This window comes from Myotis daubentonii, chromosome 14 (genome assembly GCF_963259705.1).
Source record: "Myotis daubentonii chromosome 14, mMyoDau2.1, whole genome shotgun sequence".
Lineage (NCBI taxonomy): Eukaryota > Metazoa > Chordata > Mammalia > Chiroptera > Vespertilionidae > Myotis > Myotis daubentonii.
The window spans coordinates 50777402-50791268 of NC_081853.1; the positions used below are offsets into that span (position 1 = coordinate 50777402).

Here is a 13867-nt window from a genome sequence, read left to right on the forward strand (position 1 = left end):
CAGTAAATGAACTATTGATACATGCAACAAACTTGATGAATACCCAGAGGATTATACTGGCTGAAAAACCCCATCTGAAGAGGTTCCAAACTGTATGATTCCATTTATATAACACAAGGGACCCTGTGCACAAAATTCATGCACTGGGGGGGGGGGGGGTTCCCTCAGCCCAGCCTGCCCCCTCTCACAGACTGGGAGCCCTCAGGGGATGTACTATTGACAGCTTAGGCCCGCTCTCTGTGGCCTAAGCTGCAGTCTGGCCTCCCTCTGCGGGAGGTGACCGGGCTGATCAGGAGAAGGCGCCAGCCCCATCACCCTGCTGCTGCAGCCACTGCCAGCCACCGCAGCCACCAAGGTGTTTGAATCAACACGGACTCTAGTCCCTTCACCATGAAAAAATGACAACTTTCTTCAGGCATTTTCAAGATGTGTCTTTCATAGGATATGACATTTCTTTCTTCTTTTTTTTTTTTAATTCTCATCTGAGGATATGTTTCCATTGATTTTTAGAAAGTGTGGAAGAGAGAGGGAGAGACAGAGAGAAACATCAATGTGAGAGGGACACTTTGATTGGTTACCTCCTGCATGAGCCCTGACCTGGGCCCCAGCCAGGGAGGAGCCTGCAACCTAGGTACATGCCCTTGATCATAATCAAACCTGGACCCTGCGGTCGGCAGGCCGAGGCTCTATCCACTGAGCCAAACTGGCTAGGGCAGGATATGACATTTCTTAGCCCTTCCAGCAGTGGACCTTCATTTTTTCCTCCAGGAGTGAGGTGGAAAAACCCTTCTTGGATTCTTATAACCCAAGTTACCAAGAACACTGCAAGTGGCGGCGTACAGGGAGCTTAGCCAATGAGTTGTCAGAAAAGGTTTTTATGCTCGAACTGGTTTGGCTCAGTGGATAGAGCGTCAGCCTGCAGACTGAAGGGTCCCAGGTTTGATTCCTGTTAAGGGCATGTGCTTTGGTTGGGGGCACATCCCCAGTGGGGAGTGTGCAGGAGTCAGCTGATCGATGTTTCTCTCTCATTGATGTTTCCGACTGTTTATTTCTCTCCCCTCTTCTCTGTAAAAAAATCAATAAAACATATTTAAAAAAAAGAAAAGGTGTTTCCTCTGCAGCTCATGTGCAGAGGACCCCCTGCATTGTATCCACTGGGCTAGGGGCATGTCCCCACTGCCAGAGGGGTGGTGGTGGTGGTGGGGGCATGCCCTCGAGGCCAGCAGCCAGCCCCACATTGTGGGCGCTGGGCTGAGGGGCGTGCAGACCCAGGCAGCGCAGCGGCCACTGCTGCCAGGTGCACACCTCCCAGACCAGCAGCCCCGCATTGTGGGCGCCAGACTGGGGGGCGTGGATCTGGGCTGCTGCTTGGCGCTGGCGCACGTGCAGGCGACCATGGGGCGGGAACATCCACTTGGCACCTGTGCCCGTAGGCCTGGAGTGGCTGGGGGCCTTCTGGGACCCCAGCCACTCAGGCCTATGGGCAGGCCTACAGGGTAGGAGTGGCCTGGGTCCCAAGGCGCTTGGCGCCTGTGTATGCAAATTAACCCAACAAAGATGGCATACTTTGCATACTCACTCCTTATTGGCTGGTGAGCACAGCGGAGGGAGGGTCAATTTATATATTTCTCTTTTATTATATAGGATTCTTGAAATGACAAAACTATAGAAATAGAGAACAGATTAGTGGTAGTCAAAGGTTAAGGAGGGATTAGGGGTAGGAGGGAAAAAAGTAGCCATGGCACTAAAAGGGCAACATGAGGGATCCTTGTGGTGACGGAAATGTTTTGTATTATAACTATAATAATGCCAATATTCTGATTGTGCTCTTGTACTATAGTTTTGCAATGTCATTGGGGGAAATTGGGTAAAGGGTACATGAGATTACTATGTTGTTTTTTTACAACTGCATGTGAATCTGCATTTATCTCAAAATTTAAAAAAATGTGGGATGCTGCTGAAACACCATTTATGGATAAATTCATAGCACTAGATGCCTTTTAGAAAAGAAGAGGTTTCAAATCAATGATTCAGTTGCAACCTTAAGAAACTGCAAAAAGAAGAGCAAATTAAACCCAAAGCAAGCAGAAGAAGGAGAAAAGGATCAGAGCAGTGAAACAGGAAACAACAAAGCAATAGAAAAAAAATCAGTAAAACTAAAAGTGAGTTCTTTTGGAATAGTAATAAAATTGATAACCTTCTAGCCAACCTCCAATGAACTTACCTTTATTGCAAAATACCAAAATTACAGAGATGGAAAACATTAATGGTTGCTAAGGTTAGGGATGTTAGAGGTAGTGAGGAAGGTATGACTAAACTTAAGGGAAATCTTTGTAGTGATGAAATGATTATCTTGATTGCAGTGGTGGCTACAAAAAATTTGAACACTTGATAAAATACACAGAACTACATACACTCATTGTACTAGCAAATTCCTGTTTCTGGTACTGTACCTTAAGATATAATTATGGGAAAATTATGTGAAGGGTACACAGATCCTCTTTACTACTTATTCAACTTCCTGTGAATCTACAATTATTTGAAAATGAAAAGTTAAAAATATAAAGTACACTAGTATTTTATTTGGGGCTCAAAATTAGAATCATTAAGCAATTACTACCATAGTAAACCTAAAAATAGTTACATATAAATTCAGACTATAACTGATACATAGAAGAAAAAACAAGGTCTCTGGAAAAAACAGCATGTGTGTATAATGTTTGCATATATGAATGTATGAATTGATATATACATATATACACATATATCCTATCTAATAAAAGAGAAACATGGTAATTGGCGTACGACCGCTACCCCTCCCATTGGCTAATCAGCGAGATATGCAAATTAACTGCCAGCCAAGATGGCGGCCGGCAGCCAGGCAGCTTGAAACTAACATGAGGCTTGCTTGCTTCAGTGATGGAGGACTCCAATGTTCCCTGCCTGCCGCTGCAGGCCTCTGAGCTGCAACTCTAAGCAACTATGTAACAAATATAGAAGCTAAACAAAACCCCAGAAACCTGCTTTAGTCCGCTGGCTTCAGCCAGCAGGTTCGCAACATTGTAAGCAAAGGCCAGAAACCTACTTTCAGCAGCGGAGGCCTAAGAGCTGGAGCCAAGCCTCAAAGCTAAAGCTGGCCCAGAATAAAAAAAAGAAAAAGAAAAAAAGAGAGCAGTTGGGAGCTTCAGTCACCCCCAGTCTGAAAACAGCCCTCAGCCCCTTACCCAGACTGGCCAGGCACCCCAGTGGGGACCCCCACCCTGAAGGGTGTGTGACCAGCTGCAAACAGCCCTCAGCCCCTCACCCAGACTGGCCAGGCACCCCAGTGGGGACCCCCACCCTGAAGGGTGTGTGACCAGCTGCAAACAGCCATCATCCCCTCACCCAGGTTGGCCAGGCACCCCAGTGGGGACCCCCACCCTAAAGGGTGTGTGACCAGCTGCAAACAGCCATCATCCCCTCACTCAGGCTCAGCAGGCACCCCAGTGGTGATCCCCACCCTGATCCAGGACACCCTTCAGGGCCAACCAGCCAGCACCCACCCGTGCACCAGGCCTCTATCCTATATAGTAAAAGGGTAATATGCCTCCCAGCACCGGGATCAGCGGAGCCGCAAGGCCTCCCGGCACCGGGATCAGCGTGACAGGGGGCAGCGCCCAAACCCCCTGATCGCCCTGCGACTCTGTGTGTGACAGGGGGTGGGGCCACAACCTCCCTATCTGCCCTGCTCTGCTCGTGACAGGGGAAGGTGCTCCAACCCCCTGATCAGCCCTGCTCTGTGCCTGATACAGGGGAGCTCCCCAACCCCCTGATCGCCCTGTGGCTCTGTGTGTGACAGGGTGCAGCGCCCCAACCCCCTGATCGGCCCTGATCTGTGACAGGGTGTGGTGCCCCAACCCCCCAACCTCCCATGGGCCCTGCTGTGTGTGTGACGGGGTAGAGCCATAATCTCCCCATCGGCCCTGCCCTGAGTGTGAGAGTGGCGGCGCCCCAACCCCCTGATCAGCCCTGCTCTGTGGGTGACAGGGGGCAGCGCCCCAACCCCCTGATTGGCCCTGCTCTGTGCGTGACAGGGGGCAGCGCCCCAACCCCCTGATTGGCCCTGCTCTGTGTGTGACAGGGTACAGAGCCCCAACCCCCCTGATGGGCCCTGCTCTGTGACAGGGGGAAGTGCCCCAACCCCCTGATTGGCCCTGCTCTGTGCGTGACAGGGGGTGGCGCCGCAACCTCCCCATCGACCCTGCCTTGAGTGTGACAGGGGACAGTGCCCCAACCCCCCAATCGGCCCTACCCTGAGCGTGACTGAGGGTGGCATCACAACCTCCCGATTGCCCTGCTCTGTGCATGACAGGGCGGCACCCCAACTCCCCAATCGGCCCTGCTCTGAGACCGACCAGGGGCTGCACCTAGGGATTGGGCCTGCCCTCTGCCACCCGGGAGCAGGCCTAAGCCAGCAGGTCGTTATCTCCCGAGGGGTCCCAGACTGCGAGAGGGCACAGGCCGGGCTGAGGGACCCCCCTCCCCCCTGAGTGCACAAATTTTTGTGCACTGGGCCTCTAGTAGATATATAAATATAACATACTAGAGGCCTGATGCATGAGATTTGTGCACTCCAGGGAGTCCCTCAGCCCGCCTGTGCCCTCTTGCAGTCCGGGAACCCTTGAGGGATGTCCAACTGTCTGCTTAGGCCCTCTCCCCGCCCTAAGCAGGCTGTCAGACATCCTTAGTGCTGCTGCAGAGGTGGGAGAGGCTCCCGCCACCGCTGCTGCACTCGCCAGCCATGAACCAGGCTTCTGGGCTTCTGGCTGAGCAGTGTTCCCCCTGTGGGAGTGCACTGACCACCAGGGGGCAGCTCCTGCATTAAGCATCTGCCCCCTGGTGGTCAGTGCATATCATAGCGACCGGTTGTTCTGCCGTTCGGTCAATTTTCATATTACCCTTTTATTATATAAGATATACATACCTAAGTATAAAATTGATAATAAAACATTTCTAAAAATTCACAGAAAACCACATATAAAAGCAGAAAGGTGGTAGGTCAGGCCTATGTCCTATAAATCAATGTATTTACCCTCTAAAGTTCCTAAAACTGTTATTATGCTCATGCAAAACATTAAGCAATATATCCAATGGCCAGAAGAGTATTATTCTTTTAGTCAATAAAAAGGAGTTAGACTTGTTCATCTGATGACACTGTTCAGACAAATTTCTGTATTATCTCTATTCACACCAAAAAATAAGAAAATGCAAAAGATTCCCTAGTACCTTTTCATCCAAGTCTGAACTTTTTATGTGTTCATTGCAGTCTCCCAGTTTTTCATTTTGAGAGGTCCTATTAGTAACTTCTCCTAAGGAAATGTTTGCATCTTTAAAATCATATTTTATCTCACTTGCTGAAAAGAAATAATATTTAACTGTAGAAACTACAAATGACAAAATAACCAAGTCATTCAAAGATTATCCTAAAAATAAGTTAGAATTCAGTCTTTTAAAGTCCAATATGACAAATTTAAAGTTTTCAGCAAATTATACAATTATTCCCCTTTATCAAATAACTCCATTATATGGTATAAAAAGAACTGGCAGTAAGATAAAATTGAAACATATCAAGATACTTTTAAGAATCTTTCTTGATCATGTCCAGCTATTTTCAACATATTTTGAAACTTGCAAGTCAAAGTAAAATTAACTTTCAAATTAAGTTATTTCCTGTAAAGATCTAGGTATTTAAACCTATAACTAGATATTATAAAATTTTTTTAAAAGAACTCAGATATAAAATGTGATAATGCTTAAATATATATTTCCAATTTCAAAATAAGACTACAAGAATTACTAAGGCCAATCATCTATCCTTTGTAGATAAAGCCTAACAAAGTTATTTATAAAATAATAAAATAAAAAAATTTCAAAATCTGATCTGCAACTTGAGAAAACTAACAAATGAAAAGCTTCTTATTTTAATGAACTTATTTTGACTAGGCTTGGAGATATGAAAAGATACGTTGATACTGCATATTCTGAAAATGTCAAATTTTACCTGCTGGCAAGGAAGTACAGATCTCTGATTTCAATCCAGGATCCAGTACAGGAAATTCTCTATTATAAAACAAACAGAGCTTAAACATTATAACATATTCCATGCAGAACTATCTACTTCTCTAAACATTATACAATACTAGCTTTAGCAGCTTGTGAACATCAGCTTAGGTCCTCCAGGGAAAGAGAATTACACTGGGACTCAGAACATAGCACAGCCAAGCAGATTCCTCATTTGGTTCTTCAATTACATGTACTGCAATTGTTAAGGATGCTGCCATTCAAACTTTGTTACTCAGAAAGAACCCAGTGGCATGTACCCAGCATTTTAAAAAGTTTTCAATTGCCGAAACCAGTTTGGCTCAATGGATAGAGCGTCGGCTTGCGGACTGAAAGGTCCCAGGTTCGATTCCGGTCAAGGGCATGTACCTGGGTTGCGGGCACATCCCCAGTAGGAGATGTGCAGGAGGCAGCTGATTGATGTTTCTCTCTCATCGATGTTTCTAGCTCTCTATCTCTCTCCCTTTCTCTCTGTAAAAAATCAATAAAATATATATATATATATAAAAATAACCAAAAAAATAAAAAAATAAAAAGTTTTCAAGTATTACACCAATACAAAGTATGTGTATGTATGTCTTATTGCTAATGTAAAAGGAAGATGGTTTGAGAGCAGCTTGAGGTGTTTTTTTTTTTTTTTGGTGGTCTCTGAAAACAACATATCAAGTCCAAAGGTTAAAGCTATGGAGATCATAGTTAGTCCAACTTGGATTTAAATATTGTTCTGCCACTTTGTGTTAACTGTGGCAAAAACATTTAACTTCTTTGAGTCTAATCATATCTGTAAAATGAGAATACCACCTACCCACGAGGTTATGTAAAGATTTAATGAGATAAAATTTTCTTACAGCCAATAGCATAGGCTCCAACAATGAAAACTACATCTATAACTCGAAAACAAAAGGCTAAACACTATTCTATTTTTTAAAAAATTAGACAAAAATATAAAAAAGTACGTAGAAAAAACAAACACCCACAATCCCACCATTTAATCGTTTAATAAATGGGTTTTATTAAACTTATCCTAAATAGCCAAGAAAAAGGGAAACCGAACAAAACATTTTATATACACCATTCTTTTTTTGTTAATCTTCACAAGAGAATATATTTTCATTGATTTTTAGAGTGGAAGGGGGTGGAGAGGGAGAGAGAGAGAGAGGAATACTGATGTGAGAGGGATGTTATTTCTGTTTTTCAGTTGTGACATGCTCTTCCCTGTGGGCTTTCATATAGGCTATTCTTTCTATGACAAAATTCTACTCACTTTTCTTTACCTCTTGGCGAATTCCTAATCATCTTTTAGTGTTCATCTTAACTGTCACTTTGACCAGGACACCTTTAGTATCTTGCACTTAATCATATCTTATTGTACTTGCTTAATATTTGCCTCCCTTGACAGACTAAAAGTGCTGTGAGACTAAGGCCCAAGTGTGTCTAGTTACTCTCCATATACTCAGCACTTAACATCCTCCAGGCAAGACATGAAGGAGACCCAAATGAAGATGCCTCTCTCCTGTCTAGAAACTCCCAGTATAGGAGGAGACTTACATACAGGCAGACATAATAGGCTGACATATATGCCAAGAGAACCATTGGAACAAATCCCTAGAAAAACATCTCAGATGTGATTTGAAGGATAACTGATTGAAAATAAAGGGACTTCCAGATAAGCATATGCAAAAGGATTCAAATACATGAGATTATGGAAACAGTGAGCTTCTTGCTTTGCTTATCTTTTATTAGCCTTTCATCCCCTTTCCTATCCCCTATCACACAGTTGTCAAAGAGCTTTAAAGAGCCATGCCAAGCAATTTAGCTTCTATCCTCAAGTGGCTGAAAGCTAGTGAAGCACTGTAAGCAGTCACTGGCAGATCAATTTCTATTTCATAGTAACACTATGGAGAAGATATACTAAGAGAGTTCAGGAAGATTAACCAGGAGCTCATTACAATAATCTAAGGGAAAGATGAATAAGATACCAGTAGTGAAAATTGAGAGGAAGGAAAATTGTGAGATAATAAGATAATAGCATGAATAGTATTAAGTGACTCAACAGAGAAGTGAGAGATGTTTCTGTGGTTTCTAATTATCCTGAAAGTTATATTCATAATAGGTTATTAGCTTCAGATATACAGGAGGTTATTCCTGACAAAACAAAATGAAGAAAATAAATAGTTTAGCAAGTATACTGCTTAATTTCAAAGTAGTAAGATCGTATTTTAATATTGCTGATATAGTTCATAAGTGTGAGACACTTTTTACTATGAATAGTTTACAAGGAAAGAAAAATTGCACATGCCACTTTTGTTACAAGTAATTTAGTTTTGTTTCAAATTTGAGAGACACAGAGGTTAAATTCACCTAAGTTAAAAAAAAAAAAGTAAGCAAAATTGCAATCCACATAAACATTTTACAGTTTTGCATTTGTGGAGTGGAAAGTTACAGTTCTGCCTTGATAGAGCAAGAAGGGAAACAAATGAAGGATAGAAGGAGCAAAAGAGAAACAAAGAGATATGGCTGAGGCTACAGAAGTACAGAAAAGCAAAAGAGATGATTTGAGCAAAAAGGAGAGAACAAAAGAAGCTTCTGAAACTACACAGAGTACATCAAGTTTATCCTCCAAAGAATTTTTCAAGGGGGTGTTGAAATTTAAGGGGTTCCAACTAGCATTTTTTAAAAAATGAAACAGACTAAAGTACAAAATATGTTATACCACTTGTAGTAAGGAAAATTCTGTTTTTGTAAATCTATTGTTTCACATATCCATAAGTATGCACTGACTGGATTGTAATGTAAAATATGTCTTGACTATGGGTAATTGACAAAAAGTTTTGAAGATGACTGCTTGAGAATAATTACTAGCAGAACAAGTTTAAAAATAAAATAAATAATATATAAAGTTCCTAGTCCTTCATTTGACACATAGAAAGTACTTTGTGATTATAGATTACAAGTTCTTGTAACACTAAGAACATCAAGAAGAATATTGCATTACAAAAGTAACTAAAATTTATAAATACCAGATAAATTTAAGTCATGTACCACTCTCTTAGTGGAAAGTATTTTCATGTTTCGTATTTTCATGTTTCCTTTTGAGTCTGTTCACAGACCATTACAATATTCAAGTATTGCAACATACAAATATAAATCAGAGCTTGAAGAATTATAAAAGTTTAGTAAAATATGAAATACTGTTAAAGAATATTTGAGCCAACCCAGAATAGCTCAAGTTCCAAAGCATGAAGGTTACTACTTGGCTCCATTTAAAGTTGCACCAGGCAAACTTGTCCTCATTGGGGGCTAAATCATCATTTAAAACCCTGACCTTAACAGCACAACACATTTCTTTTCTTCTGAAAATTGGCTTAACTTCTGATTCTACTTTCAAGTCCTCATTACGTCAAACTTTTCCAAGACTTCTCTGTTCCTCAAAAATGAATTTTTTATTTAATAAAAAAGTCACAGCCCGGGTGGCATGGCTCAGTGGTTGAGTGTCAACCTATGAACTAGGAGATTACCGTTCGATTCCCAGTCAGGGCCAGTGTGGGTGTGTAGGAGGCAGCGGATTAATGATTCTTATCATTGATGTTTCTATCTCTCCCTCTCCCTTCCTCTCTGAAATCAATAAAACTATTTTTTTAAAAATTCACAGAAAGTGGGTTAAAACATACAGTATTGTTCATAATAAGTAACTTGGCTGAAATAAAAGCATATCTGTATTTTGATAATAATTAAAAAACATATGAAAATAAATTTGACTTTGAAAGAAGCAATCTAAGTAATTTAAAAAGACTGAATCATCATTTTATTTTGGACAATCTGCTCCATTATAATTTCCAACATATATATGTATATACATATGTGTATGTATATACATATATCATTGTTTTATTTCAATTATAAGTTTTAGCATAATGACATTTCCATGTCTCAGCAATATGCTATATTTAGTAACAGGGTTAAAAAATGGAGCTTCAATGATCACTGAATAAATTAGTGACACCTAAGAGTAGAAAGTGCTTTTGAAACCCCCAATAATGTGTACCAAAAGGCATACTTGAACATGCATACCTCAAGTTATCACTTGGTTCTTTTTTTTCAGGAAGTTCCATGTGCTTGGAGTCTGTTGATTGCTGCTCTTCAGCAACATTGGGCTCCTGGTTTACCATGGGGACCTCTGAAGTAAATGAGAGCTCCCCTTCATTGGAGACTCCAAAGAGGTCTGGGTCATCTTGAATTACATCAATTAAGAGGACATCATCTTCATATGCTTTAAGAATATCTGGAATAATTTTAATGTCTGAAAAGTTCTTAGTCGTTTTTCTACCACTAACTTCAGAGGAAACTTGTTTGAATGTTTCTTGTTCATCAGAGCAGAAGGCAGGACTTTTCTCTATACACCCAGGATCACAGAAAAAGGTATTCTTTTCAACTGTGAGAGAAACAGCTTTCTTATTAGAAACAACATTGCCTGGTTCAGAGATATAGTTAGATGGTTTATTATTACCTTGCTTTAAGAAACTTGAAGAAATACTATGGAAATTCTTATTGCAGTATAAGTCAGAACTAGATTGCACTGGAGCGACACTATTTTGTATGTTCAAAGATTGAAGTCCTGAAATTACTGTGGAGATGTTTTCTTTATTCCTATTCTGTCTTATCTCTGTTCCAGATATATTGTCAAGAAGCTCTAGAGGACTATATGCTTCTCTCTCTGATGACTTGGCATTTATTTCTTTTCTTTTTTCTGTTTTATTTTTAAGTAGAGGAATTTTAAAATTAGTCAGCCGTCCTGTGTTCAGTATTTTAACCAAGTCTGGAATCACAACTGTTGGCTTAGCAACACATGTTTTTCGGTGAATAGTTTTGCCTGTAGAGTTGTTAGCTTCCTGGCCATGCTGGGAAGTCAGTGTCAAATTAAGTTTTGTTAAAGTCCCTCTATCTTTTCTTTTATTTCCTGTTAAATTTTGAGTCACATTAGTTAACCGAGTATCTTCAGTTGCATTAGAAACTACCTCTGACCCACTTCTGCTCGGTTCCTCGTACTTCATCTTTTCATCATCGATTACAGGTTCATTTATGACCATTAAAGTAGGTTTTATAGCAGAGACTACTTCAGAGATCGCAGACAGACAATTTATATTAGAATCCAATTTTTCTTTACTTGAAGATTCACTGTTTGTTTCTTTTATGGAACTTTGTAATGGTAATTTGGAGTCAATTAAGTGAGTCTGATTTGGTTGATGTTTAAGGAAATCATCTTGCCTAACACTTTCCCCAGACCCAGGAAGAGAGTTATTTGATTTTGGCAAGGAAGACTTTTTCCAACAATAGGCAGTTACTCTAGCACATGAATAACACGGCCAAGTTCTTTTACCCGTCATTGGTATTGTTCTGTGACAGCTGAACTTGGATTCTTCAGCTTCATTTCTTAAGTCTTCCTGTGATCTCTTTTCAATAGGATGGCAATCACTAGGTGATTTCACTGTTGAGCTTTTCATTTCTGGCTCAGTGCTTTTACATCTTAAGGGTTCTGAAGCATTCTTGGTTTCTTCTTTCAAAAGTGGTGCTAGGGTTTTCTGAAACATAGTATTTACAAGATGCTTAGGACTTGTCTTTTTTCCTACTGTTTCTGGAAGACTTGATAAATGATCCATTGGAGAAAGTGTATTATGGTTTGCTTTTCTCAAAATTTTTAAAGTTTTTGCTTCTGTACTTTCAGCACCCATATGGTTTTCTTGTAACAGCAACTCAGACTTGTTATGCACATTAGAGAAGTTCATTTTGATAACCATTTCATCTCTTTTTTCAGACACCTTCATCCTTTTCCTGGGTTTTCTCCCAACACTGATCTCCTCTACTGAGTATTTATTTTTTTCATTTTGACGGCAGGGAAGCAAGCCATTATTTTTGCTTTGGTATATATCAGTTTCTTCAAGCAATAATTTATTTACTCGCATTAAGTTTTCTTCAGTGTTTAAAAGTTGAGGAATATTATTTGTGTCACTCTTATCTGAAAGACTCCCAAGGTTTTCTTTCTTAAACTCTGAGGAATTTTCTGATTCATGGATACATCCACCATCAGGTTTATATGTAAGGTTATTTTCATGATTACAATCCTTGGAATGGGGGAAACAACTGCAATCATGTAATTTTAAAATGGAATTATTTTCTACTCCAGGTGACATGCTGTTACAAGAATATTTTGGAGTATTCTTGTACAGTTCATCTTGAAATTCAACCTTTCTATTTTGTGTAGCCTTATTTTCAGTTATTTTGAAGAGTGGACTTGCTAAGCTTTCAAGTGTTTTAATTCGACGTCTTCTTTTAATACCGTCTACCAAAACTTCCTTACCCGAAGACCGCAAGAGAGGTGTACTTTGAATTTCACTGCACTCCACTGTTTGGCAAGATTCCGAACTGGTTAATGATTCCTTTCTTACCAGGTCAGTCCCTGGCTGTGGATCATCACTTGAGGCTCCAGTAACTTTTCTTTTTTCCTTGGCTGATCAAAACGACAAAATATACCAGAAAATATTTTATATTGAGGAGGGGAAAAAAAGCAACACCAGTTAAAAAAAAAAAAAGTGATGCCACCCACTTTCATTTTCCTGATTTCTGTTAAGGAGCCACATACAAACCTGTGCAAGTTCTAAGACAGCTGACTAACCTTCGGCATCATGGTCAGTTCACACAAGCCAAAAGGGATCACTAGTAGGAATTCCTCTTATAGTCTCATTCTGACCAAGAGCTCCTAACTGGGCAAATACTCCTTACAGTGGTTCTCAACCTTCTGGCCCTTTAAATACAGTTCCTCATGGTGTGACCCAACCATAAAATTATTTTCGTTGCTACTTCATAACTGTAATGTTGCTACTGTTATGAATCGTCATGTAAATATCTGATATGCAGGATGGTCTTAGGCGACCCCTGTGAAAGGGTCGTTCGACCGCCAAAGGAGTCGCGACCCACAGGTTGAGAACCGCTGCTAAGAGACTTCCCTTGTCTTCCATCTCTCCGGGTCATCAGTAAAGCCCACGCTGGTTAAGTGAAACGTGAGCGGCAAAACAAAGATGGAGCGGGCTGAGGTACAAAGGCCAAGGAGGGAGTGGCCCTGGGCGCTTCCTTACTGTGTCTTCCTGATGGCCAGGGGACCGCGCCCCCTTCTCTGCTTCTGAATCTAAGTCCTGCGGGTCCCACAGGTGTGAAGGGCCGACGTGCCCCCCATCCACCCGCCGCCGGCCACCTCGCCTCGGCCTTCCCAGGCCCGGATGCCTCACCCGACGACGTGTCACTGTCCGCCTCTGCTCTCTCAGACGCCCGGCCCACCATCCTCCTCTTTCTCCTGCTCTCCTCAGGCCCGGGCGCGTCAGGGCCGCAGGCTCCCGCCTCGCCCGGCTCCGGCCGCCGGCTTCGCTTCCTCAGGCTGCGGGCAGGGCCCTCATACCCACAGGAAATCGTGGGGCTCGAGGGCTGCGGCCCCCTCATCTGCCCCGCACCGCCTGCCCTACTCGCTGAAGAGCCTGCCGGAGGCGACACGGCTGCTCCCGCTGCCGCTGCCGCCCGGGATCCAATGCCCGTCTTCCCGCCCCTCATCTGGACTCCCTATGGCCGACCGACCGGAAGCGGAAGTGGGCAGCGAGGCGGCTGGGCGGGCGCGTGAGGCGGCAACGTGCGGCAGAGCGGCGCGCCCTGTCAGGCTTCTCTCGAAGTGTCCGCGGCGCCTTCCTCTAGGCCGCAACCTTTCGGAACCATTCGGAGCTCCTCA

At 42.2% G+C, this 13867-nt stretch overlaps 1 protein-coding gene across 1 annotated transcript in view; it reads right to left on the reverse strand.

Annotated features, from left to right (window-relative positions):
* Nucleotides 1-13587, reverse strand: part of TOPAZ1 (testis and ovary specific TOPAZ 1) — a 45926-nt gene extending 32339 nt beyond the window's left edge. The window contains exons 1-4 of the mRNA XM_059664381.1: nt 13230-13587; nt 10171-12604; nt 6041-6099; nt 5266-5393 (exon numbers count right to left, since the gene is read on the reverse strand). Coding sequence (XP_059520364.1) covers nt 5266-5393; nt 6041-6099; nt 10171-12604; nt 13230-13587 — 2979 coding nt within the window. The remainder of the gene's footprint in view (nt 1-5265; nt 5394-6040; nt 6100-10170; nt 12605-13229) is intronic.
* Nucleotides 13588-13867: the final 280 nt, after the last annotated feature.